This window comes from Belonocnema kinseyi, chromosome 10, assembly GCF_010883055.1.
Source record: "Belonocnema kinseyi isolate 2016_QV_RU_SX_M_011 chromosome 10, B_treatae_v1, whole genome shotgun sequence".
In the NCBI taxonomy this organism is placed as follows: Eukaryota; Metazoa; Arthropoda; class Insecta; order Hymenoptera; family Cynipidae; genus Belonocnema; species Belonocnema kinseyi.
The window spans coordinates 34777714-34804770 of record NC_046666.1 but is presented as its reverse complement, the minus strand read 5'-3'; the positions used below and the strand labels follow the sequence as shown (position 1 = coordinate 34804770).

The 27057-nt window shown below is 27.4% G+C and overlaps 1 protein-coding gene across 5 annotated transcripts in view; it reads right to left on the bottom strand.

Annotated features, from left to right (window-relative positions):
* The window catches only part of LOC117181938 (fatty-acid amide hydrolase 2-A), a 72018-nt gene that overhangs the window by 20799 nt on the left and 24162 nt on the right, over positions 1-27057 (bottom strand). Inside the window, exons 1-5 of one of the 5 annotated variants that reach the window (XM_033374964.1) lie at positions 24773-25076; positions 22488-22605; positions 18175-18354; positions 14965-15184; positions 6606-6823 (exon numbers count right to left, since the gene is read on the bottom strand). In XM_033374964.1, coding sequence (XP_033230855.1) covers positions 6606-6823; positions 14965-15184; positions 18175-18354; positions 22488-22547 — 678 coding nt within the window. In that variant the 5' untranslated portion in view covers positions 22548-22605; positions 24773-25076. Of the gene's footprint in view, positions 1-6605; positions 6824-14964; positions 15185-18174; positions 18355-22487; positions 22654-24772; positions 25077-27057 lie in introns of those variants that run through there. The other 4 variants (XM_033374962.1, XM_033374963.1, XM_033374966.1 and 1 more) reach the window with 4 other exon arrangements.

Genomic DNA, 27057 nt, shown 5'->3' with positions numbered 1-27057 from the left:
ATCTTCTATCCTTCAACACCATATCGTGGATTTTATTGATGATTTCGGGAGTACTTGCTCTACGGGCCTTCCTGAACGTGGTTCGTCACTTATTGATGTACGTCCACGCTTAAATTCATTTACCCAGTAATAAACCGTTGCTAAGGGAGGGGCAGATGTGCCATAAACTGAGTCCAATTCATTTTTTATCTCATATGGAGTTAAACCCTTTAAATGAAAATGTTTGATTACCGCTCTGAACTCGTTTTTTTCCATTTTTCTTAACGAACAATTTTTTTTCAATTGGTTATAAAAACACGTAAACTCAGAAGATGTGGACTGTGACTGCACCACATATCTAGTCGGGAGTGGTGCTGACTGAAAACAGATGATTTGAAGCGATTCGCGCGCCATCTGTTAGTCATTCTAAGGACTTATTGAACTACCCTCGTACCTCAGTTCAGTATAATAATATGGAATCTGATTGATGATGTATCTGACAAATTGTTGTATTTATTAAATATTTAATATTTAATTCATATTATTGCAATTCATGATATGGTGTGACATTAAAACAAAAGTCTTTTTATTGATTTTTTTTATAATTAAAAAAAAGTACGCATACTATTAAAAAAAAATTGTTATTGAATATTTTATTGCAACTGGGGTCGTTTTTCCAAAAATTCGATTTTTTATTTTTAGTCTAATTGTTTCGATTAAAAGAAAATTGACTCGCCCTTTATACAAATTATAAATAAAGATGTTGTTTATCCTTTTTTGATGAACAACTTTTGCAAATTAATTTTTTTTTTCGTGCCTCGCGTCGTTTTTTCAAAAACTTAGTTTTTTTATTTTCAATGTTGTTATTTAGAAAAGAAATTAAAACTATTCGTCCGATAAAAAAGTGACCAATAAGAAATTTGTAAATCTTTTTTGGCTGCATAATTTTTGTCGAATGATCATTTGTCCTATTTTGCATATTTTAACCGCAAAATGGAATATCTTATTATTTTTTATGCAGACGAAATTTGAATGATCGATTTTTCAAGAAAAGTAAAAAATTTATTATAATAATTTTGTAGGGCATTCAAAAATCAACATTTTTCTTTCCTTGGCTTTTTTTCATATTGTGCGTTATTTGGCTTAATACTTTTATTTTTTTTGTAAGTGCTATATAACTCTGGTATTTTGCGCTCACTTTGTGAATTTTTATCCAAAATAGTTTACAGAAATTTAATACCTCCTCTTATAAAAATTTGAACATAAATTAAAAAAAAAAAATCAACCAGTAAAATTTAGCGAAAGAATACGAGTTTTTAACAAAATACTTAAATCATTAACCAAAAAAGTTTCCACAAAGAAGATTAATTTTGTACCGAAAAAGACGAATTTTAAACAAAAGATTAATTTTTGAAACTGAACAAACCCCTAAGACATGAATTTTCAACAAGAATGTTATCATTTTCAATCAAGAGGAATGAATTTTCAACTGAAAAAGATAAGTTTTCAATAAAAAAACACACATTTTTAACCCGAAATTAAAATGTCAAATTTTCACTTCGAAATGTTGATTTAAAAAAGGCGCATTCTCAAGAAGTTAAATTCTATAAATAAACGCGAATTTTCAACTAAATAAATTAATTTTCTACAAGATAGTTGAATCTTCAAATTGTATACGAACAATTTTCAAGCAAAAGTTTTATCGAAATACAACATGAATTTTAAAGCAAGTTGCTGAAGTTTGAAGCCAAAAGGACCAACTTTTCGGCTAAGCAGTTGAATTTTCTACAAAATAGTTGAATTTTTAACTGAAAAATATAAGTTTTCAATCAAAAATATAAATTTTTAACAAACAATGAAAACACTTAATTTGCAGTTTGAAACATTAATTTTTAAAAAATCTGCCCGCTACGCGGACACATTCTTATCGCGGGCTGCGCGAACGGCTCGATTCGCTCGCAAGTTTGAGCGCGCCTAGGGCGCGCGACAGTTGGTTCTCGCGTTACGCGGTCGATGTTGTATTTAACTCGCGCTTCGAGCTCGGTCTTTATATTTTCGCACATTCTTGCGCAAAAATTTTTATATTAAAACTCAAAACATTCACCACTGTAATTTTGTGATTGTGAATTTTCTTTCGTTAAAAAAGCTTAGCTCGAGAGTTTGAGCGCACCTAAGGCACGCGACTGATGGCAATCGCACTCCGCGCTTAGTCTTTGCATTTCTTCCGCATTCGGGCACAGACCTTTTAAAATCAAAGGTGAACGAACCAACAACTGTAACTTTGTGATTTTGACTCTCTTTTGTTAAAGCTCTTTTGGCTTTAACGAACACATTCTCAACACGTATCTCATGTTTCGCACTCGATTTTGTCCAACATGTCAACTTTTCTACATTATACACAACACTTTTATATCAATTATAATACATTTTTTATGTAACTCTGCCAGGGATTACTTATTAAAAAATTGCAAAATAAAAAGCAAATTGTATTTATCATGATTATTTTTGTATTTGTTTCTTATTTTGCTTTAAATTGTATTCTAAACTGCTCTGAAACATATATCATTCCAATAAATATATATCATTACAATTCATAATTTGCATAAAAAATGAATCATACTAATTCTTATTTCCTTGTTTTTATCATTTTAAAAAATTTTTAATATTGTTTTTTACGATTAAATAAAAACTACTGCGCATCTGCACAGGGTCTCATACAAGAACTTATATGGGGTCTTATATAGGAGCCTATATCCTCTTTCGTCTTTTCTGTGCATTTTCCAAGAAATTAATTTTTTAATTTTTAATCTTATATTTTACGATTAAAAGAAAATCTACTCGTCCTATCGAAAAATGATTAATAATAAATTTATAGATCTTTTTAGGCGAACAACTGTTGTCTGGTAATTTAAGTTCATACCTTGTGTCGTTTTTTCAAACAAATTTAATATTTTTATTTAGAATGTTATTTTTTACGACTAAAGCAAAAACTACGTGTCCTATCAAAAATTATAGGTCTTTTTTGGATGAACAAGTTTTGTCTCACTTTTTTGTAGCCTATATCGAAAAGTGATTCATTATAAATTTGTAGTTCTTTCCAGGCCGCGAAATTTGAGCTTTTTCATTTTTTTTCGTGTCTTGCATAGTTTAACCAAAAAATTGAATTTTTGAATTTTTCATTATTTTTGGTACGATCAAATTTGGAATGTTAACTTTTCAACCAAATTTAAAAAATTGTTATCATAGTCTTGTAGGGCTTTTAAAAAGCAAAGTTTTTCTTCCCCTGACTTTTTTTCATATAATGCGTTGTTTGTCTTAAAATGTTCATTTTAGTTTTTTTTATTTTGAAAATGCTCTAACTCTGATAATTTCCTTTTTATAGAAAAAAGTCATGGGGATAAATTGTTTAAGTTTCTGGGTACTATGAACAACTGTACATAGAATTTATAAATCTTAAAAAATGTGGTTTCAAAAATGATTTTTAATTGATTGTTTTGACTGAAAATTAAACTATTCCAGTTAAAGATTCATTATATAATTTAAAGGTTTATCATAAAGGTTTCAAATTATCATCTTGACAGAAAATTCATCTACTTGGTTGAAGATTCAACTGTTTGATTGAAAATTAACTTTTTTATTAAAAATTTATATTTTCTTGGGTAAAGAATTCGAATGTTTCGTATAAAATTCTTTTTGGCATAAACATTTAACAAATTTGTTGAAATTTTGGTTATTACTGAATTGAAGAATTGTTTTTGTCTGTAAATTTCAACAACAGCAACTGTTAGGTTTACTCTAAATTTGAATCTTTAAACCATGTTACATATACACACCAATCAGTTACTGAATTCTAGCCATGTATCAAATATTTTTTAATTATTAATCCTTTTGGGTAGAAAATTCAACTGTTTTTTATTTAGCATAAAAATCTTTTTTTGTTGGTTTAAATGTGAGCTATTAAATGTTTTTATTGAAAATTCATTTTTTTTAAGATTCAATTACTTAGTTAAAAGATGAACTACTTTGTTACAAATTAAATTTAAGTGTTGAGTTACAAATTCAGCTTTTTGTGTATAAAATTGATCTTCTTACTTGATAATATTCATCAATTTAGTTAATAAATAAATTTCATTGCTATAAATTTCAACTTTTCTTTGTAATAAAAATTTAAATATTTCTGGTAAAAACTGTATCATCTTTGGTATAAAATTAACGTATTACGTTAGTTTGAAAAATAACATTATTGTTCAAAATTAATATGTTACGGTTGAAAATTCAACTGCTTTATAGAAAATTCGTCTTTTTTATATAATTTTTTTCTTTAAAATTTAACTACTCAATTTTTTTTCGAAGTTAAAGTTTTTAATTAAAAAAATTCAACTATTGTGTTGGAAAATGATTTTTTGGTCGAAAATTTTTTTTTTTGACAGAAAATTAATCTTCTTTCTGGAAAATTCAACTGTTGTATCAAAATTTCATCTTTTTGGATTCGAAATTCAACATTTTAGATGAGATTTTTGTATTGACTAAGAAATTTTAATTGGTTAAAATTTCAACCCTTGTTAAACATTCTTCATTTTAATTTGAGAATTTTTCTCTTTTTGGCATAAATTTTATATTTTTTGGTTAAAAATGCAACTATCTGGTTAAACATTTATTTGTTTATGCAGTTTTTTAGAGAATTCGTATTTTTAGCTCAACAATTCAAAAATCAGTAGAATTTTAAACTGTTTAGATAAAATTTAAACTAGTTTGCTGAAACTTTATATTTTTTAGTTTGTTTTTGGTTAAAACTTAATTTAAACAAAAAAAATCACGATTTTATTTTTAGTTGGAAATTATTTATCATTTTTTTATAGAAAATTCATGCCTTTTGTTAAAAATGCATCCTTTCTGGTACCATATTATTCCTTTTGTTGAAAATGTAACTATCTTCTTGAAAATTGATGTATTTCGTTAAAAATTCGTTTGTTTGGGTAAAAAAATCAATTTTCCAGTCAATAATGTAACTATTAGGTTGAAAATTAGTCTGTTTTATTTGAAAATTAGTCTTTTGTTAAAAATTTCTGTTATTGGTTAAAATAAACTTTTTTTTATTTTAAATAAAAATATTTTTTGAATAAAATATCGACTACTATTTTTTTTATTGAAATTGCATTTTTTCAATTAAAAATTCATTTTTGACTTAAAATTTTAAATTCCAGCTGCTTAATAGAGAACTTTTTTGTTTTTTAAATTGAAAATTATTAATTTGTTTTTGCATTAAACTATTCCATTTTGTAATCAAATTTGATTTTTTTTAGTATAAAAATGCAACTGTTTGATGAAAATTAAAGTAATTTGACAAAAATTCAACTTTTTGGTAGAAAATTATTCTTCTTTGTTAAAAATATAACTAAACTATAAAAACCTCATCTTTTTGGTTTTGAAATTCCACATTTTGGATGCAATTTTTTTTCTTTATTGGCTTAAAAATTTTTATTGCTTAAAATCTCAACTCTTGTTGAAAATTCATATCGTTTGGTAAAAATTTCACATTTTTTGGTTTCAAAATCAACTATCTGGTTAAAAATTAATCTGTTTTGGTTGACAATTAAGCTAATGGAAGAAAATTAATATTTTCGGCTCGGAAATTCAACAATTTGGTACCAAATTTTATTATTTAGTCAAAAGTTAAACTACTTTGATTAATTGATTGGGAGCTTCTAATGTGCCCCCTAAGGGTTTACATTTTTCTTGCACCTTCCTCGCTATTCCTTTACACACCCCCCACACACTTACTTGGTGGTGGGAGAGGGACCTACAGTTTAAGGTGGTTTTTGAACCACCAAGAGCAACAGCTTTAAGTACTTAGAGAAAACCTTTTTCTCTAGAGGTACCGGTCCCACGACTTTCCGGAGATGAACAACTCCCTTGCTAGGCTAGTGTTCACCGCATGGGCCGCCGAAGCTCTGCCAGAATGCGAGGCGGGAATCGAACCCGCAAGCCGACGGAGTGGGTTCAAAACTATCGTGTTTATTGAAAATTTATATTTTCTTTTTGAAAATTCAACTATTTTATTAAAAATTTAATTATTTAATAAACAATGTATCTGATGTTTTGAACGTTCGTCCTTTTGGGTTAAAGATTTAACTGTGTTATAAGAATTCTTCTTTTTTGCTTCAAATTTCAAGAATTTTGATTGAAAATCGAACTCTTTTTGGTTCAAGTTAAATCTATTCTGTTTAAAAATTCGACTATTTGGTTGAAAATTTATCTTTTCAGATTTTTTCATATTTCAAAAATTCGACTATTTTGTTGAAAATTCAAGTAGTTAGTTAAAGAGTGATTTTTTGTTTTAAAATTTAACTGCCTTTTTGAAAAATTGTCTTTTTGGATTGAACATTCATATTTTTCGTAAAAAAGTTCTTGGTTGAAAATTCAACCATTTAGAGGGAGCTTCAGAATTGGTGCATGAAAAAAGGAGAAGTGTCAGAGATGACTAGATTGTAGTAATATAAATTTAATATTATTAAAAGTTTAATATAATAAATTAAAATTAATCAATACAGTTTTCATGCTACCTAGTTTTTTAAACATTTGAAATCCTCATTCTCTACCGTTATCATAAAAAAAGACTTCCTCACCTCACCGCCCGAAGAACCACCGGATGTTCTTCTATTGTCATAAGGATTTTTGGTAGTACCCGTGACATTGTTGTAGGTTTCCCAACATAAACAAAGCTCGGGGGTGTTACTGACCAGCAAAGGAATGCCTCCAGCTAGTCGTGTTCTTCTCACCACATCAGCATCCGCCATAGCTATTCGTGGTTTTGGCTTCTTCACACCAGCGGCGTGACTCATTCCTAATTTAACAAAAAATTGTAAATTTTTAGCATTTATCAATTTAAAAAAATATATCAAAGTACCACACATGAAAGTGCCATCCACGACTCGTCCTCATACCTGTTTTAGGACGATATTATACAGGGTGGACACGCTGGGGCTTACATACATGGCGAGTTGAATGCTACCCGAATTGCACAACAGCAGGGGAGAAGCCATTATACAGGGATATTTTCATATTTCGCGCCTTTAAAGTTTCATTCGGATCGGCCATTCGGTCAAGTCCGTGCATCTTCGGATCAAGTTTATGGTAGTTTCCACGGTTGCGTTTGAAACTTCAAACGGATACAAGTGTCAAAACAATATAGGTTATGTTATATTGTAATTACAAATAATAAAAGTGTTTAATTAATAATGAAGTGAGACATGTGAACTGAGAAGTCAGCGTCATTTTTTTCTGTGCCAAGAACATTATAGAATGGTTGCTGAGTTATAAATACTATAAAATAGTAATAATATTCTGCGCTTCCAGTGGGCGAAGAGTGAAAAAAGGTATGTTATGAATAGACAGGATATGTTTCAAATAAAGTGAATGAAATATTACATGCGTAAACTTTAAACTGACATTGTCTACATTTACTGACAGCGATTAGGGCAAACCGGTGAATCTGAACATAACCGTTTGAAGTTTCGAACGCAACCATGGAAACTATCATAAACTTGATCCGAAGATGCACGGACTGGGCCGAATGGCCGATCCGAATGCAACTTTAAAGGCGCGAAATATGAAAATACCCCTGTATAATCGCTTCTGCCCTGCTGTTGTGCAATTTGGGTAGCATTCAACTCGCCATGTATGTAAGCCCCAGCGTGTCCACCCTGTACGTCGAGGCTTTCTTTTTTAAGGCAGAGTGTAATCGAAATCGAACTCTTCCGGAAATCGACACAGTGCCAAAATCACTACACAATTAGAAATTAAACGGAGGCCGTAAGAAACAATATTAATTCACGCTCTTTGTAGGAGTCTAATAATTTACTTAAGAATACTAAATTCCTTAAAAAGCAACCAATATTGCTCGCAGTCACCCTGGAAACGTGAAACGACAGAAATCCTTGAGCGATCCACGACTTGTCCTCATACCTGTTTCAGGTAGATCATACGTCGAAGATTTCTTTTTTAAGTCAGAGTGTGATCGCAATCGAACTCCTCCAAAAATAAAAGTAGATACAAAATCATTATACGATTAGGAAATAAACAAAGGCCGTAAGAAATAATAATTCACGCACATTAGTTTAAAATAATACCGTAGCTTTAATTTTTATCGCATTAACCGTTCTTTTTAACTCTTATAATAAACTTAGAGTGATTCAAGTCATTCAAAAAACACAGACTATTTTTTGTAGCTTCAATGGTAGCGCGAAACGACCGTAATACTTTAGTGATCCACGACTTGTCCTTATACCTGTTTAAGGGCGAAATTATACGTCGAAGATTTCTTTTTCAAGTCAGACAGTGATCGAAATCAAACTCTTTCGAAAATAGACCCAGTGCCAAAATTGTCATACGATTAGCAATTAAACGGAGGCGGTTAGTAATAATATAAATTCAAGCACATTAGTTTAGGGTTATATCGTAGCTTTAATTCTTACCGCAGTTAACGTCTTTTGTAGCACTTTTACAATTTACTTAAAGAGACTCAAGTAAATAAAAAGCAACCAATATTTCTTGTAACTTTAATGTAGTATGAAACGACCGTAATACTCTAGTCATCCACGACTCGTCCTCAGGTCATTCTTAGTTCCGAGTTGCATTGTAACTCGCAGTAGTTATGCAGAAATTTAATATGAATTTAACTCTACCCGTGGGAAAAACACGGTGAATGAAAAACAATCCTAGCCAACCACAATTAAAAAAAAAATTAGGGCATTTTAATGATGATGAAAAAGTCAGGGATTTAGAAAATAAATCTTGCAAAAGTCAGGGAATGTCTATCACTTCAAATAAGTGTCAATCGGAATCAATTTGGAAAAGTTCAAGTTTAATTAAAAATTGTTTAATTTCGTTTGTAAATGATTCTAGGTTAAAAATATTACAAGTTTCAAATTCTGGTTTTTGAATATTAATTGTAATGGAAAAAGATAAACTGGTCAGGGAAAAATTGGAGAATTTTTAAAATGAAGTTTTTCTGTAACCCTGATATAATATTCTTTTTTAGTCATTTATTTGTCTTGTGTTTGTCTTCATTTATTCTTTTCCTTATAACTTTTATTATTTGTTTGAAAATTTAATAATTGTGTTGAAAAGTCATTCTTTTTATTTAAAACTTATATTTAGATGCTGAAAAGTCAAACCAACACCTTTTTTGGATAGGAGTTCAAATTTTTTTCAATTTGTCTATTTCACTTAAAAATTCATCTGTGTTAGTAGACACTCCAGCTTCCTTGGATAACACTGCAACTGTTTGGTTGAAAATTTAACAATTTTGTTAAAAAACTTATCTCCTTTGTTTAAAAATGTAACTGTTTTCTTTCAAATTAAACTACTTCGTAGAAAATTTTCTTTTCGTTTAAAATTCGTACTTTGGTGTTGAATAGTAAAATGAAATCTTTTATGGATGAAAATTCGACAATTTTTTTGAAAATTCGTCTTTTCAATTTTAAAACTCATCTATTTTAGTGTCGATTTCTTTTAGTGTGTTTTATAATTAAAAACTCAACAAGAATCTATTTTGAATAAAAATTCCATTATTTTTTGAAATTTGCTTTTTTGGTGGGGGACTGCCTGTCGCTACCAAGAGGGGTTCACAAAGGCCGAGTCGTGCGCACGATCGCATCCTTAAGCAAGTGTGAGGACGATTCGTGGACTTACCACAGTAGAAAACTATGCTTATGCTGAGTGTTATTATCTAATAGCTATTAATCATCGACTTAGTTAGGAACTGTTACTAGAATGTGACTTTTACAATGAACGTTATGAAACTTATTATTTTTGAACCAAAAATACTATTTTTCTGTAAAACAGTTGTAATTTTCAACCTGTAAATGTGAATTTTAAACGAAGTAGTTCAACTTTCGACCAAATTCTTTTATTTTAGAACGAAAAATACGATTTATCTACAGAAAAAGTTATAATTTTGAACCCGTAAATGTGAATTTTCAACCGAAAAGTAAATTTTGAACCGAAACAAATCATTTTTAACTGATCAGCTCCATTTTCAACTAAAAAAGTTTTAATTCCTGTAAAAAAAGATGAATTTTTAAAGCAAAATGCGAACTTTTAACAAGACATCAATTTTTAACTAATTATTAAAATTTTAAACCAAGAGGATTAATTTGCTATTGAAAATACAAATTTGTTAAAAAATAAATGAATTTTAAACCAAATAGTTGAAGTTTTAACTAAAAATTATCAATTTTCATCCAAAGATAGAGTAGTGTACTTTTCAGTTGAAAAACTATTTTTCAATAGAGAAACATCATGTCAACAAAATAAAAATATTAATAAAAATAATTATGGTTATGTTGTCATGTCCTAACATAGTCTATATTTTATTTGTATTTTCGTTCACAAAATTGATAAAATCTTAATCATATTTGAAGGGGGGGGCAGAGCTAATCTTACGTTAGTTTACGTATTGATGACCCCTAATTTGTTTATTTATTTATTATTATTCCACGATTTTTGCATTAATAAATTTAATAATAATATAAGGTAACACAGAAAAATCCCCCCTCCCACCGAGTACATTTCATAATTCATGCATGGCCTCTTAATAGGGAACAATTTTTTATGTTAACGGAAAATTTTCTTTTATTTAGGACTTAATTTAATATACCAATTTCATTTTTAATTGTAGGGGAAACCTCTCTACAGTGGATAATGGAACATAGAGTGGGTAATCATTTATCAAAAATACTAATTTATGTAAAATAATTAATTTAATTTAATTAATAGTTAAGACATATGTATTCTTAAATGAAGATTAATATTATTTACTTTTCCTTTATTTATGCTATTAATTAATAATTATCGACTGTAGCTTGCATTATCCACTATAGAAAGGATTTCGCTTAATTTAATTGTAGACTTAAATATTTGTAAGAATTAAAAGATTTTAAAAAGATGTTATCTACAATTTTATTACTGGAATCTATTTGCAGTGGAATTTTATTTTTAACTCTACAAGAAAAGTTGTATATGCATTTTTTTGTAAAACTTAATAGGTGGTGACGATTATTTTGTATTTTACGACTTACCACAAATGGCGATTTACGTAAATTTAATCACTCATAAGAAACAATATTAATACTTTGTTCGAAGAGGAATAACAATTTTTTTAAATGTAAATTATTTTTGACTCTCACTTTCTGAAATATAATACTTTTCCACGTTATAAGGGATTTTATTATTTTTATTTATATAAACTTAGTCTACTTTTTCTGTTAATAAATAATTAATATTTTTCCTACATACACTACCGGTGAAAACTATTTACACGACTATTTTTTATTTATTGCTCAAGTTAATTTTTATTATATTAACAGAATTTTTCGTCTCGTAAAAGTACAAAAAGTAATAAAATTGTGCATCTTATAAATCTTAGGTTCAAGGAAAAATGTCAATCCAATAAAAATATATTGTAAAAAATGTAAAAATTCTATATATAATGTTTATACTAACGACATTTTTTTAAATTCAGAACAATAACATTTTTAATAATCTTTCTCTAAAAAATAAGATCAATGCCAATTCGGTAATTTGAAAAACTAGAAAGAAGGAAAGTTGTCAAATTCACAAGCATAGATCCAACTGAGTTTCAGTTCATTAAGATTTATCAATGTAAAATTTTATTATTATATTTTCAGTTTGTATAATTAATTTTCAACCAAAAAAAGGGGATTTTCAATAAATTACTTAAATTTCGCCAAACTGATGAGTCCTTGATTTAAAACAAAATTAATTTTCAATCAAAAGTGTAATAGTTGATAGTTCCAAAAAAATATATTTTAATTTTTAATTAAAAACTGTTAAATAACACAAAAAAATACAACATTTTCAAAAAAAAGAGTTCAATTTTCAAACAATGAAGATTTTTCAATTATTAAAGAAAAAAATCTCATTTAAAGTGTTGAGTTTATAAGTCATAAAGATGAACTTTTGGAAAAAAGTTGAATGAACAACCCAAAAATATGCATTTTTACAAAAATAATTGAGTCCTCGGGTAAAAGAGACGAGTTTTCATCAAAATGAGTGAATTTTCAACAGGAAAGATTAAGTTTATAGCAAAAATGAAATAACTACATTCTTAGTGAAACAATTCATTTTCGAAAAATATTGAATTTTCAACTCAGAGGATTAATTTTCTAACAAAAAAGGATAAATTTTCCACAAAATATATGAATATTTGACTTAAAAAGATACATTTTCCACCAAAAATAGAACAGTTTAATTTTGAGGTGGAAAAATAATTTTATAATCAATTCCAACGAAATAGTTAAATTTTCAACAAAAAAATAAATTGTCTATCAAAAAGATTGAATGTCTGTAAAGAAAAACAATCGACAAAAATTCAGTTGAATTTGTAGTTAAAAAATTAGTTTTTAACATTTTAAACCAAAAAAATGAATTATTAAACAAAATGATTAATTTTTTACCAAACAACAATAATTTTTAACAAAATACATACGTTTTAAAATACACTAACAAGTTTTGAAAAGATTTTTTAATATTTGAAATGTAGACCGAAGATTAAAAAAAAATGTGGACGCTTTTAAGAATTTTGAAAGGTTTCAAGAGAATAATAAAATTTTATCAAGAGTCGTGGGATCTTGCTTAATTGTAGATTTTTGAATATTTCGAAAAAGAGGCATCTTAAGAATTTTTACATTTTTCAAAAGAATAATGAAATTTTATTCAAAAAACTTTATTTTAAGAGAATATTAAAGAAAATTTTTACATTTCACAAGATTAGAATTTTTTAATTGGGAGATTTTAGGGCAATTTTTTGTATTTTTAAAAAATTATAAAAAAATTCTAATAATTTAAAAATATATTTAAAAGGTGTAAAATTTTTTTAAATATTAAAAAAATTTAATTTAAACATTTCATAAAGTTTTGAACAAAATTTAGATTTATGAAAATTGCATAATAATACGCTTTTCACGAATTTCGAAAAATTTAAAGAGAAACAAAAAAAATTCTCTTGATTCCTAGGCAACTTCTTTAAGACTTTGTATTCAACAAAATTAATTTTAAGAGTATATTTCAAAATATTTCAAAACATTTGAAAATATTTCCGAAAAATAAAATCTCTTTAAATTTCTTGCGTACTTCTAAAAGGCCTCAATATTATTTTAACTGACTCAAATGTTTCGTAGTATTTTTTAAAAGCCAGTAAGACAAAAAACTGTCTTTCAAATTTTCTAGATTCTTTCTTGAACATTTCAAATCTTCAAAAATTGATTTGAATTTTCTCAAGAATCTTAGGAAAATTATATTTATATAAATTTAAAAACAAACTGAAATTTTTCGAACATTTCTGGAAGAATTTCTAATTTTTTTTTAGTGAATTAAACATTTATCTATTATTGAAAAGTAACCAATTTTCTTGATGTTCCAAGGAAAATTAAATGTTTTCTATTTTGAAAACTTATCAGTAATTTTAACAAAAAATTGAAAAATATTTCCAAAGTTGTCGAAAAAGACTCTGGAAAACTTTTAATAAATTTTTTATTTTTTTCAGGATTTTAAAAGAATTTTACAAAAAAGATTAATCCATTTAAAATATAGTAAACAGTTGAAAAAAATAAATTAACAATTGGAAAATATTTCCAAAAATTCAGAACATAATGTATGTTAGAACAAAGAATTAGCTTTAAGGATTGAATTAAAATTAATTAATTATAAAAAATTTCCAAAATTGTCGAAATAGAATATGAAAGATTTTAAAGCAAATTCTTTAAGTTTGCAGGATTAAAATAAAATGTTAATAATTTTAAAACATATTTTCAAGATTGCTGGGAAAATTAAAAATTATTTTTTATTCAAAAGACTCATTCTAAGCAAATGTTTAAGAGGATTTGGAATTTTTTCATTAGATTTTCAAATTATTTCTCAAAAAAGCATCTGAAAGATTCTTTAAATTCTGTATAGATTTTTGCAGATTAAGTCGACAAAACTTAGAAGCTTTTTAAGAATTTGGAAAGGTTTCAAGAGCATAAAAAAATGTTTTCAAGAATTATTAAAAAAAATGTAATTAAATTGTTTTGAAAAACTTATTTTATGAGAATATTTTTAAAGATTCTAAAACCTTTAAAAAAAATTATAAAATTTTAATGATTTTTTACTTTAAAAAGATAATTTTAAGAGAATATTTCTAACGGATTTAAATATTTCAATAGATTTCCAATTTTTTTTTAAAAGAATCTAAAAAAAATATTTGAAGTTTTAAAAAAATTTTGGAAGGTTAAATAAAAATGAAAAAATTTTCTTAGCATTTGTAGAAAAATTTAAAACGATTTTTATTTTTCCAGAAGTTATTTTAAGGGAATATTTTAGGGAATTACTCAGGGCATTTTTTTTAATTTAGCATCACTTTTTCAATTTTAAGAAAAACTCTTATCATTTTAAAAGATATCAAGAAGCGTAGAAACAGTTAAAGAAAAATTTTTAGCTTGAAAATATTTTTTAAAAAATTAAAAATAAAATCTAGGTTGTGGCAGATTTAGAAATTAAACTTTTAAGCTTTTTAAGCATTTTCAAAGTTTTGAAGATGGAAAAGCTGACTGACAATTTCAAATTTCTAAATTAAAAAATTCCTGAAAATGTTTTAAACAATAAATATATAATCAAATAAAAATATGTTTATTAAATAAAAGTAAATTTTCTTATTTAATATTTAAACAAATTTATAGCAGTATCACAATTTTTTAATATTTTAGGAATAATTCATGTCCGTCAAAAAGATATTTAGGGATTTTTTTAACTTTGAAGAGCTCAAAAATATTTTCAAACTTTAAAAAATTTCCGAAAATATATAAAATATTTTTAAATTCCTTGCAACTACTTTAAATAATAAGTATGCACAAGAAGACCAATAATTTAAAAAAATTGAGTTAACTCAAAAAAAATTTAATTTATAAATAAATTAAAATATCTTACCCTCCACTCCAATACTTTCCTTCACAGTAACTGGTACCCCCAGCAATGGTACATTTTTCTCGAGTTCTTCTACTGTCTTTTTATCAGTTTTCAAGAAATTATCAATCTGCCGTGCTTCCATTAAAGCAATTTCAAATCTATCTTCAACTATCGCATTTAATATGGGATTCACTTCTCGACAGCGAGCTATATAAGTTGAAACCACCTCTTCACTAGTTATCTATAATTATTTTAAAAAATTAGAATAATTAACAAAATAAACTCAACGCTCCCCCCCCCCCCCCCCCCCCGTAAGTTGGATTTTCAACTCAAGGAGATCAATTTTCAACCAAATAAGCAAATTTTTAACAACAACAAAATCAATTTTCAACTTAAATGATGAATCTTTATCGAGAATAGTTAAACTTTACGTAAAAATTTAATGATTACCAACAAAATATTTTATGAAAATAGTTAAATTTAACAAAGAGATATGAAATAGCAACTAAAGTGAAAAATCACCAACCGAAAAAATGATTTTCTAAACAACAAGATTAATTTTCGACCTGAGAAGACGAGTCTTTAAGAAAATACATGCATTTTTATTTTAAAAAAGGTCCATTTTCTAACCAAACAGTTGAATTTACGACCAAAAAAGGTCAATTTTCAACCAGAAATGGAATAATTAAATTTACCGCTAAAAAAATTAATTTTCAACCAAATTGATAAATTTTACACAAAATAAATCAATGTTGAACCAACAAAAAAATTAATTTTCAGCAAAGTAGTTCAACTTTAAAGCTATTATTTTCAACATAATGGTTGAATTTTAAACCAAATAATAGAATACTCAACTTAAATGATTAACCTTTAATTTGTTTAAATTTAAATTTTCAGCTAAAAAACTAATTTTTAACAAAACAAAAAAAAAGAATTTTCAACAAAATAGTCCAAAGATTTTTGAACAGAAAGGACGAGTTTTTGAGAAAATATATGAATTTTCAACTTCATATTTGAATTTTTATTTTTTTTAAATAGTTTAAAATTTAAATTATTCCTTTAAAAAAAGCTCCTGTTCCATCTTTACTCCATTGGGAACCGAACCAAAAAAATATATATATATAATATAAAAAAATATAAATTTCCAAACAAGACAGTTATATTTGTAACTAAAAAAAGACCAGTGATATTTCTACCAAAAAATATTTTAACTCAAAATCACAACAAAGTTTAACTTAAGTAAAAAGCGAACAGTTGAATTTTTAGCAAAATAATTAAATTTTTCAACCAGAAAATAACATTCATAACCCGAAATGATGATTTCTAAACAAACAATTTCTCCAAAAAAAGGAGAGATGTCTTTGCAACTAAAATGAATCTTGAATTGGAATAGTTACATCTTCTCATAAAAAAATTAATTCTCAACCAAAAAAAAAAACTGAATATTGACCTCAATTGAAAAAAAAAAATAAATGAAATAGTTCATTCCTATTTCCAATAATAATAATCTAAAGCAAGGGATTATTATTGAACGCCAGATTATGTGATATTTAGCGGAGTGGGGTGAAGGGGAAAGAGGATAGGGGAAGGGCTGGCGGGAGAGGAGTGGATGTAAAGGAAAGGGTACATGGGGAGAGGGTGAGCAGTTTGGAAGGGGGTAGGATATGGAAGTTTTGGGTAAAAGTGGAATGTGTATGGTAGGGGAGGCGATAAGGGAAAGTACAGTGAGTGGATTTAGAGAAAGAGTTACGTGTGCAGAAGGTGAGCAGCTTGGAAAGAGGTAGGACATGGCAGTTGTAAGTAGGGGAGGAAAATATCAACTGTTTGGTTGGCGAGGCGATAAGGGAAAGTATAGTGAGTGGAGGAAAGTGTTGGAGGGGTTGGTGACACAGGAAGATTTAGAGGAATGGACATATTTGGAAAGGTTTTGAAAAGTTGATCAGACGGGAAAATGTCGAGGAAAGAGTTCGCGTGGAGGTGAGCAACTTTGGAAAGGGTGGAATATGGCGATTGTCCGTGGAAGTGGGAAGTGATTGGATGAGGAAGGGACAGGGGAGAAGGGAGAGTATAGTAAATGAAGGGAGGGGTTGGAGGGATTTGTGATCCCTGAAGATTTAGAGTAAGCGGTGCGTGTAGAGAAGATCAATAACTTGAAAGGAAGTAGGATTTAAGGGTTGTGGGTTGTGGGTAGAAGTCGCAAGTTATTATTTGGTAAGGGGAGTGCAGAAAGTGTAGTGATTGTTTGAGGTTTGACGGATTCATAAGACGGGAAGATACAGATTAAGGGGTACGTGTAGACAATGTGAGCAGCTTGGGTGAGCAGTTGGAGGGGTTGACGAAACGAGAAGATGTAGAGGAAGGGGTACTTTCGGAGAAGGTCAAGAACTGGTAAGGGGTAGAACAAAATGTACTTGAGCGGAGAAAAGAGTTTGAGGAGATGATCAGAAGATGTAGAGGAAGGGTTTCGTTCAGAGAAAGTGAACAACTTGAAAGGGAAAAGGATGTGGGCATTGTGGGTAGCAATGTAAAGTGACTGTATGAGCAAGGGAGAGGGGAGTAAATAAAGTATAGTGAGTGGAGTGAAGGTTTGGATGGACTGGCGAGACATTGTTAGAGGGCTTGGTGAGACGTAAAGATTTAGAGGAAGGAGTACGTGCAAAGAAGGTCAACAACTTGGAAGGAGGTAATATATAAGCGTTGTGTGTAGGAGTACGAAGTAACTAGTTGGAGAGAAGAGAGGAGAAATTATAGTGCGTGGAGGGAAGGGTTGAAAGGGTTGCTAAGATAAGAAGATGTAGAGGAACGGGTTCGTGTGCGGAAGGTGAACAACTTGGAAGGTGTTATGGATTGTGTGTAGAGGTAGGATGTGATTCGTTGTGGAGGGGAGTAAATTAGATATAGGGAAGGGGTATGTGTGAAATAGGTGAGCAGCTGGAAAAGAGGTAGGATATGGAAGATATGGGTAGGGGTGGTTAATTTTTTGTTCGGGGAGAAAAGAGAGGAGAAGGGGAAGTAAAGTGAGTGTGAAGAAGGGTTAGAGGGCTTTCAGAGAAGAGAATGTATGGAAGGACAGAGGTGGTAGGTGAAGTGGGAAGAGTGATGAGAAGGGAGAAAAAGGAGGAGAAATAAGAGGATTGAACTGAAAGCGAGAGAAGCGACGGGGGGAGGGGAGAGAATTCTTGTCATTTGTCTTATGTAAGATATACAAATTAGAATAAAAATAATATTTACCTCTCTTCTCCTTATTCTTCTTGCCACTTCGGTGGCTGGGAGGAAAATTAGTTGGTTTGTAATTGGAGGACATCTTTTTGGCTTTTTTAAATGACGAATTGCTGATATTGGTCCCATAATGCAAGCAATGACAAACAAAAATATTTTAATTATTCCTTTTACTGCAACAAGTACTAATGTCTGAAAAACAAAACAAAAATTTTAATTATATTAATTTTCTGTTTTTAACTTTCAATATTTACTAGCTAACGGAGGAAAAACAAATCCTAAAAAGACGATAATTAAAAGAAGTATACTTTTTAATAAAAATGTTTCATTTTAAACAAAGTAGGCTAATTTTTAACGAAATAGTGAAATTTTCTACCAAAAACATGAATTTTAAAATAAGGAAGACACCAAGTAGATAATTGTTTTAATTTAGAAATTAATTTATCCAATTTATAATGTAACTTAATTTGTTTCATACATTATTTTTAATTATTCAAAAATACAAAATTATTTAAATATTTCTGTATACACATAATTCTTTATATTATTATTTTGCCGGTGCTCTCCTAGGAAAGTTTTTAGTGAATGCCAAGATCGAACTCGGGAAAATGCAACATGCAATTGTCCATTCTTAAATACATCTTTACGAAGATCTAACCCGATAGTATCGAAAGTTTGTCCTTCACAATGCAATGTAATACGATGTATAAAGACAATGTCCCCTGCCTTATCACCTGTTAAAATGCGACATCGTAGAAGATTATTTTCAAGTTCGATTATTTGCAAACGTATACCATTACATAAACCTTCGTTAATAAAAAAACTTCGAATTACCATAATAATACAATTGTTTCTTAATCGTAATTCATGAGGAGGAACCCAGTGGGCATAAAGTTTGGAGACATCTTTACGACATCGTCACGACATATTTACGACAACTTTACGACATCCTATGTCTGTCGTTAAAACGTCTTTGCGATATCGTAAATAAGTCGTTTCATCTGATGATGTCTTTACGATATCGCAAAGACACCGAAACGACATGGACATAGGATGTCGTAAAGTTGTCGTAAAGATGTCGTAACGATGTCCTAAAGACGTCACCAAATTTTGTGCACACTGGGTTTTAAAAAGGAACCGAATGGGGTCTTTGCGGGTACTTTTTAGAGGCTCCAATCGGTTCGTTCAATCCGCCAGGGATCGTAACCTCAACATTTTTTGTAAATGAATGAGAAGTACTAATAAACGTTTGTCCGCTCAACATATTATAATTATGAAAAAAGCCATCCAAATTTTTTTTTAAATGCTTTCTTATAATTGTAAATATTTAAGACCAGACAAACGTTTTTACTCACTTATTATTTAATTTTCAAAATTATTAATTCGATATCACGTTTCGTGGAAACTCAACTTGCGTTTTAAAAAAATATAAAAGAAATTTTGTAGGTTACGCTCACATATTTTATCGTCCTTCAGATAAGTATTCTAGAATATTTATCTGAAATATAAAATAATTGTAATTGCAGTTGTTATTAAGGTAAGTAGTATTATAGACGATAACAATTTTTATTTTCAAATTATAAGTATAATCATTAATGCTACTTTAAATTATATAGTATGAAATCATAACTATTTAAAAAATTAAAATGGAAGGATAGCGTCGTTCCTGTTTCTTATAAGCATGGGAAAAAAGTAATGAAGGCCATTTGAGCGTAGCCTCAAAAAAATGTTTCAATTTTTTTCTCAAATCCAAGTTATGCTTACACAAAACTCAATATCGATTTATCGAAACGATCTTTAGAAGGAAAAAAAGTGATTTAGTAGAAAAGTTAGTTTATGTTGTGTTTGGCAGGTATTAATATTTTCTTTCTTTGCTAACATTTACTTACATATTAAATGAAGCATTGTTATCGGCGCTTCGAACCTCCTAATGTTTTGATAAAAATAAAATTTATTTAATACTTTAACTTGAGCACGCAAAACTATTATGTTTATGTATTTATAACCAGTTTATATGAAAGAAGGAAAATTTGATAGTACATTCGTTATACCAGGAAATCACTAAAAAATTACTTTTTATATTCTAAACTTGTAAAAGAGTAGTGGAAAATGTAATATTGTGTTATTTTATATTTGTATGAATATTAACCCAGTGGGCACAAAATTTGGCGACGTCTTTACGACATAGTTACGACATCTTTACGACAAATTTACGCCATCCTATGTCCGTGTCGTTACCGTGTATTTACGATATCGTAGAGACATTCTCAAATCATACGACATATTTACGATATCATAAAGACGCCTTAACAACATGGACATAGGATGTCGTAAAGTTGTCGCAAAGATATCGTAACGATGTCGTAAAGACGTCGCCGAATTTCGTGCGGACTAGGAAGTATTTACTCAAAAAAAGTTTTGAACTAAAAATCTTGTATAAAATGAAATATTTATACCTGCCATACAAAACCCTAAATAACCTTTCGCTAAATCACGTTTTTTTCCTTTTAATGGTAATTTTCTACATTTATGTAAATAATGGCCTTAATATATTTCGAGTTCGACTCAATCATCTTTTTATAATAGGATAGTTTAATTTTCAACCAAAGAGATTAATTTTCTACTAAAAAATACCAACTTTTAACCAAATACCTGAAGTTTCAACCTAACAGTTGAATTTTTAACTAAAAAAGATCAATTTAAAATAAAAAAACAGAATAGCGAAGCTTGAAGTTAAAAAAAAACTAATTTTCAAGCAAAAAACGAATTTTCAAGAAAATTGTCGAACCAATTAAATTAAATTTTCAACCAATTAAAATATTTCCATAATTAGTAAAAAAATTAATTTCAACCCAAAAAAATACTTATTTTTAAAATTACTGAATTATTATAAAGTATATTAACTTTTCACCAAGTACGTAGTTAAATTTTTTACCAAGATCGTGAATTTTCATCGAAGAACATTAGTTTTTGACCAAAAAAAAACTAATTTTCAAAATATGCATAAGTTTTCAACTAAGTAATTAAGTTTTTAACTAAAAAAGAGAAATTAAAAAAAATGAATGCTGCAATTTTCAGTAAAAAAAATAATTTAAAAAAATACGAATTTTCAACAATATAGTTACACTTTCGACAAAAATAGTTGAACTTTCAATAAAGTAGTGAAATTTTCAACGACAACAAATTTTTTTAACAAAATTGTTGAATTTACCGCAAATTAGGTTAACTTTCATCAAATAGTAAAATTTTCAACAAGATACATGAATTATTAACTAAAAAAGATAAATTTTTAACTAAGATGACAAATTTTCATTAAAAAAAACTTTTTAAATAAAATCATGAAATTTCAAAGAAGAATATTTATTGACGACCGAAAAGGCAAATATACAGAAAAATACATCAATTTTCCGCTAAATCCGATAAATTTTTACCAAAAACTGGAATAGTTCAATCTTCAGTAAGAGAATAATTCTTCATCTAAAAAAAAAAAAAGAATTTTTAATAATATAGTTAAATGCAGTCAAAAAAAGAATGAATATCAACCAAAAAACGAAGTTTCAACAAAATAGTTCAATTTTTCACCAAATTAGTTCAATTTAAAAAAAATGAATTTTCAATAAATAAAAATTAATTGTGTAAGTATTAGTTTTCTACTGAAAAGGCAAAGTTTCCAAAAAATACATAAATTGTCAACCAAAAAAGAGAAATTTTCACAAAAAAAGTGAAATAATTCAATTTTGAGTAATTGAATTGAATATGATCTAAAAAAGTGAATTTTCCAAAATTTGTTAAAAATTCTATATCAAAATAGATGAATTTTTAACCCAAGAAGACGCATTTTCCACAACATACATCAATTTTCAACTAAACAAGATAAATTTTTCACCAAAAAGTGGGATAGTTCGATTTTCAGTATAATATTCAATTTTCATCTTAAAAAAAAAAGAATTATCAATAATATAGTAAACAATTTCTGCTAAAATAGTTGAATTTATAACCCAAAAAAATTAATTTTCAACACAACAGTTGAATTTGAATTTTTAAAAAAATTCCTTTACTACGAAAATCATGAGTTTTTAACAAAGAATATTCATTTTCGACCCGAAAAGTAGAATTTAGGGAAAAATGAATTGTAAACTAAACAAGATAAACTTTTAACCAAAAATGCAATATCGGTTCAGCGAAGTCCCAGAATTGTTTCCCTCTCGTGAATGAAAGATTTCCCAAATTTTGTAAATCTTATTGCATATATATTTATTTTTTATTTTTTTTTAATAAAAAGGGAAAATTATTTTTCATTAGTCTTCTTTATTTCAAAAACTTACCACATAGTCAAAATGAAGTTGGGTGTAAAATACTGTTATGAGAGATTGTGTGACTTCCATTCTTTAGTTTCTATTTTAACAGCTCCTTCAGACGATTATGGTTTCTCTTTCGTACTCTCTATACAATATGTGTGAAGAAAGTGAATATTGGCCTAAGTCAATTGAACTCCATCCCAATAAAGAAAATTTTTTTTTTAAGTTACATTTTTTTAAACTACGAAGGACAAATTTTCTTCAAAAATGAATAGTTACATTTTTAGTCAAATGAATTAATTAATAAACAAAGAAAGACAAATATTCGCCAAAAATTAATTAGTTCAATTTTTAGTTTAAAAAATTAATTTTGAACGAAAAAACTAATTTTTAAGTAAACAGATAAATTTTTAATGAAATTATTTTTAACTAAAATCAAAAATCTTCGATCACGAAACAGAATTTTCAACCAAATAGTCGAACTTTCAATCAAGTAGTTGAATTTTCAACACAAAAATATAAATTTTCAACACAAAATGGAATAGTTAAATTTTAGTTTAAACAATAATTAATTTTCAAACAAAGTAAACGAATTTTCAACATAACATAATGTTTAAATTTTGAAGGATATCCTTTTAATAAAAATTAAGACATTTCAACGAGAAATCTGAGATTTTAACAGAGTAGCTTAAATTTCAATCAAGAAGTTGAATTTTTAACTCAAAAAGATCAATTTACAATAAAAAAAAGTAATACTCAAATTTCTTGTTAAAAAAATTTGTTTCTACATAAAAAACAAAATTTCAACTAAAATATGAACCTTGTATAATTATTAAGTATTTATTAAATATTTATTAATTATTTATTAATTGTATTTTCAAGGATATCATTTTTAACTAGAATCAAGAATATTCAACCAGAAAACTGAATTTTCAACAAAATAGTTCAACTTTAAATCAAGCAGTTGAATTTTTAACTGATAAAAAGTTAATTTACAATACAAAATGGATAGTTAAGCTTTTAGTTTAAAAATTTGATTTAAAAAAAAATTTAATTAAAATTATGAATTTTCAAGCAAAAAAAAGTAATTTTCTACCAAAAACACGAATTTTTAACAAGATTCATGAATTTCAAACCAAAAGGTTGAATTTTCAGTAAGAAGATGAACTTTCTACAAATACTCTTGTAATCATTTTCAGTTTTGAAAAAATCATTGTTTACCGAAGGCAAAGGAATTTTTATGAATATAGTCTTTTTTTTTACAAAATAGCTTGACTTCCAATCTAGTAAATGAATTATTAACAAAAAAATATAAATTCACAATAATTTCAAAAATTTTCATCTAAAAGAAAAGAAATTTATAATAAAAAGAGGAATTTTATCTGAGAAATATAAATTTACAATAAAAAATGGAATAGTTCAATTTTCAGTTTAAAAAAATCAAGTAAAAGAAAAAAACAATTTTAGACAAAATTGTTTTTTTTAACTACAACAGTTCAATTCTTTAACCAAATGGATTAATTTTCTACCATAGACACAAATTTGTAACTAAATAGTTGAATTTTCAATCAAGGAGATTATTTTTTTATCAAAAAAGATTAATTTTTAAGAAAATACATGAATTTTCAACCAAATAAATGAATTTCAAACAAAATAGTTAAGTTTCATTGCAACAAGATAAATTTTCAAGTGAGAATCTTCATTTTCTACAGAAAAAAAATTTAACAAGAAAAAAAATGAAATAGTTCAATTTTCAGTTCCAAAAATTAATTCTTAATTAAACAACGAATTTTCATGAAAATAGTAAAATTTTTATCTAAAATCAAGAATTTTCAAACAGAAAACTAAATTTTTAACAAGCTAGTTAAATTTTTAACCCAATAGTTGAATTACCAACTAAAGAGATAAATTTTTAACAAAAAAAGGAATAGCTTATTTTTAAGTAAAAAATTAATGTTCAACTAAAAAACGAATTTTCAACAATTTATTTAAATTTTCACACGTAATAGTTGATTTTTCAACCCAAAAAGACGAATTTTGCAAACAACACATTAAAAATGTCTCTTTAACAAAATAGTATCTCTCTTAAATAAGCAAAATTAATTTATGAAGTGTAATTTTCTAATTTTTAAGTGAAAACTTTAAATTTCAAATTTGTTATAAGTACAATTTTTACAAATTCTAACTGAACTTATTTGAAAAATTCAAATTCATATAATAAGTCAACCCAAAAAAAGTCAGGCAGACTAATGAGCAACTATCCATTTAGATGTCTCTAAGTTCAAAAACCGCCTTATGCTCTACAAACTCACTTTCATCGATTGCACTCACGGTTGATAATAAATGCTTATTTAATATGCACGTGCTAGGTAATTATTGACGTGCTCGGTCACTGCAATTAACAGGGATCCATATTCGATTATTAATTAACCACACTACCGAACAATAAAAAAAATTTAAATAAGAAAAATAATTTAAAAATGTTTCTAATTTATTCACTTTTAAATTTTCGAAATAGAAAGCCTTTTTTATTAATTTTTTTCAGAAAAGTATATTTTCAAATTAACCCAGGTATCGATTTTCCATTCGTAACATTTTGAACGACAAAACGAGACTAACCATAATGACATTGTGAGCGTGTACTTAAACCAGGTGGAAAGTGGAAGGGGGATTCGGTTGCGAAAAGTAAACTTTTGTTATTTACACTTTTCGTTCGAGAATTCAAAGAGTGAAACCAGTCTGGTAGGCAGTTGACAGATAAAAATTTATATTAAAATATCATTCTTCGTCCACGAGTTTTTAAATTGATTTCAATTTATTATTTCTTCAAAAATTGATACTTTCAGGTCCCAAAATAAGTTCTGAAGATATAAGTCCCGAAGATAAGTCACAAAAATATAAGCCCTGAAAAATAAGTCTAAACATATGAATCCCAAAACAAGTCCCTAAAATAATTCCTAAAAACTTAAGTCCAAAATATAAGTCCCAAAATATAAGTCCAGCTTATAAGTCCCAAAATATAAATACCGGAAATGCCTTCTGAAAATATAAGTCCGGAAAAATAAGTCCCAAAATATGCAGGTCTGGCAAGAATTCTTAGTAAAAACGTACAAAAAGCATGCCTCTCTTTTTTCGGGGATATCTCAGCGAGAAATTAAGTAAGAATTTTTCTACAATTAAGCCTTCGAATGAAAAAATTGAGATTTCGTTTAAAATAAGTCTAAAATCTCCTCTTTAAAATGAGGCCAAGAAGGTAAAGAAAATTAAGTTCCAAATCGTAAAGCTCGAAATAATAAGACCCCCTAAAATAGGTCCTAAATCGTAAGGCCAAGAACAATAACTCCCAAAAAATATAAGGTCCAAAAATCATAAACCCAATATCTTGGAAAATTTTTGCTGCTAGATCTACATGTATGGTATGAAAATATTTCATTAACCAAATTAACAAATCAGAATTTTATTTTTAGACAAATTAATGAATTAAAATGATCAAAATCTGTATTTGTCTTGAAATAACTTGTCAAAAATAAAAAGAATCCCATTTTTTAACAAAAATGATTCTGAGCAACTCATGTATATTATTGAAAAAACAGGAAAAAATATAGAAAATTGTATTCCAAATCGTAAGGCTCGAAACAATAAGACCTATAAAATAGGTCCCAAATTCTAGGGCCTAGAATAATAAATTTTTAAAAAAGTTAAAAAGTTAAAAGGCACAAATATGCTAAATTTTTGCTGATGGACTGATGGACTGATGTATGTTTTTAAATTATTTTATAACCAAATTGATTATGAAAATTTAGTCTTAGCGCAAAAATGAATGAATTAAAATAATAAAAATTATTAGCGGAGATAAAATTTCAAAAAATATTTTTGTAAATCTGAATTTTCGAACAAAATTGTTCCTAAACGACTCAAAATGATTATCAAAGTATCCAGAAAAAAAATATAGAAAATCAGGTATTTCGCAAACAAATCAACAAATTAGAATTTTATTTTAGAAAGAAAATTAATAAAAATCAGTGTTTATCTTAAAAAAAACTTTTCCGAAAGACCCAAAACAATCTCAATTTTTAAATGAAAATTACTCCAAACGACTTTCTGCGGTTTAAATTTTTTAAATATTTCACTACAATTAAGTAATAGTAATAAAATTCATCAATTTCGTGAAGAAAATGGACATACTTTTCGATTTTGGTGGTTCAATTATAGACTGTACACAGTCGGGACTTTTTTAAAGGAATGTAAAAAAATAATTGATTTTTCATCAGAATGAACGTCGTAAGTTCTCACAAAACCTGTCTTATTTTCTTTGTTTGCTTAATAAAATCACTGCCCACCTTAAGACCAATTCAAAGCCACATAATTCTATTTATTTCGCATAAATTAAAGTCATCTCCTGATTAGAGAAAGTTTTAACTAAAAAATATTCGAAAAAATGAGTTATTCTAAGTATAGTTTAAAAAAAATACCTTCTCTGAATCTGAATTATTAAAAATTCAACTAATTAATTAAATAAATAAAGAAATATAATAAAAAATAAATAAAATGCTTCAAGTTTCGAACTACACAAAATAAGGAGATTTTTCATAAAAAT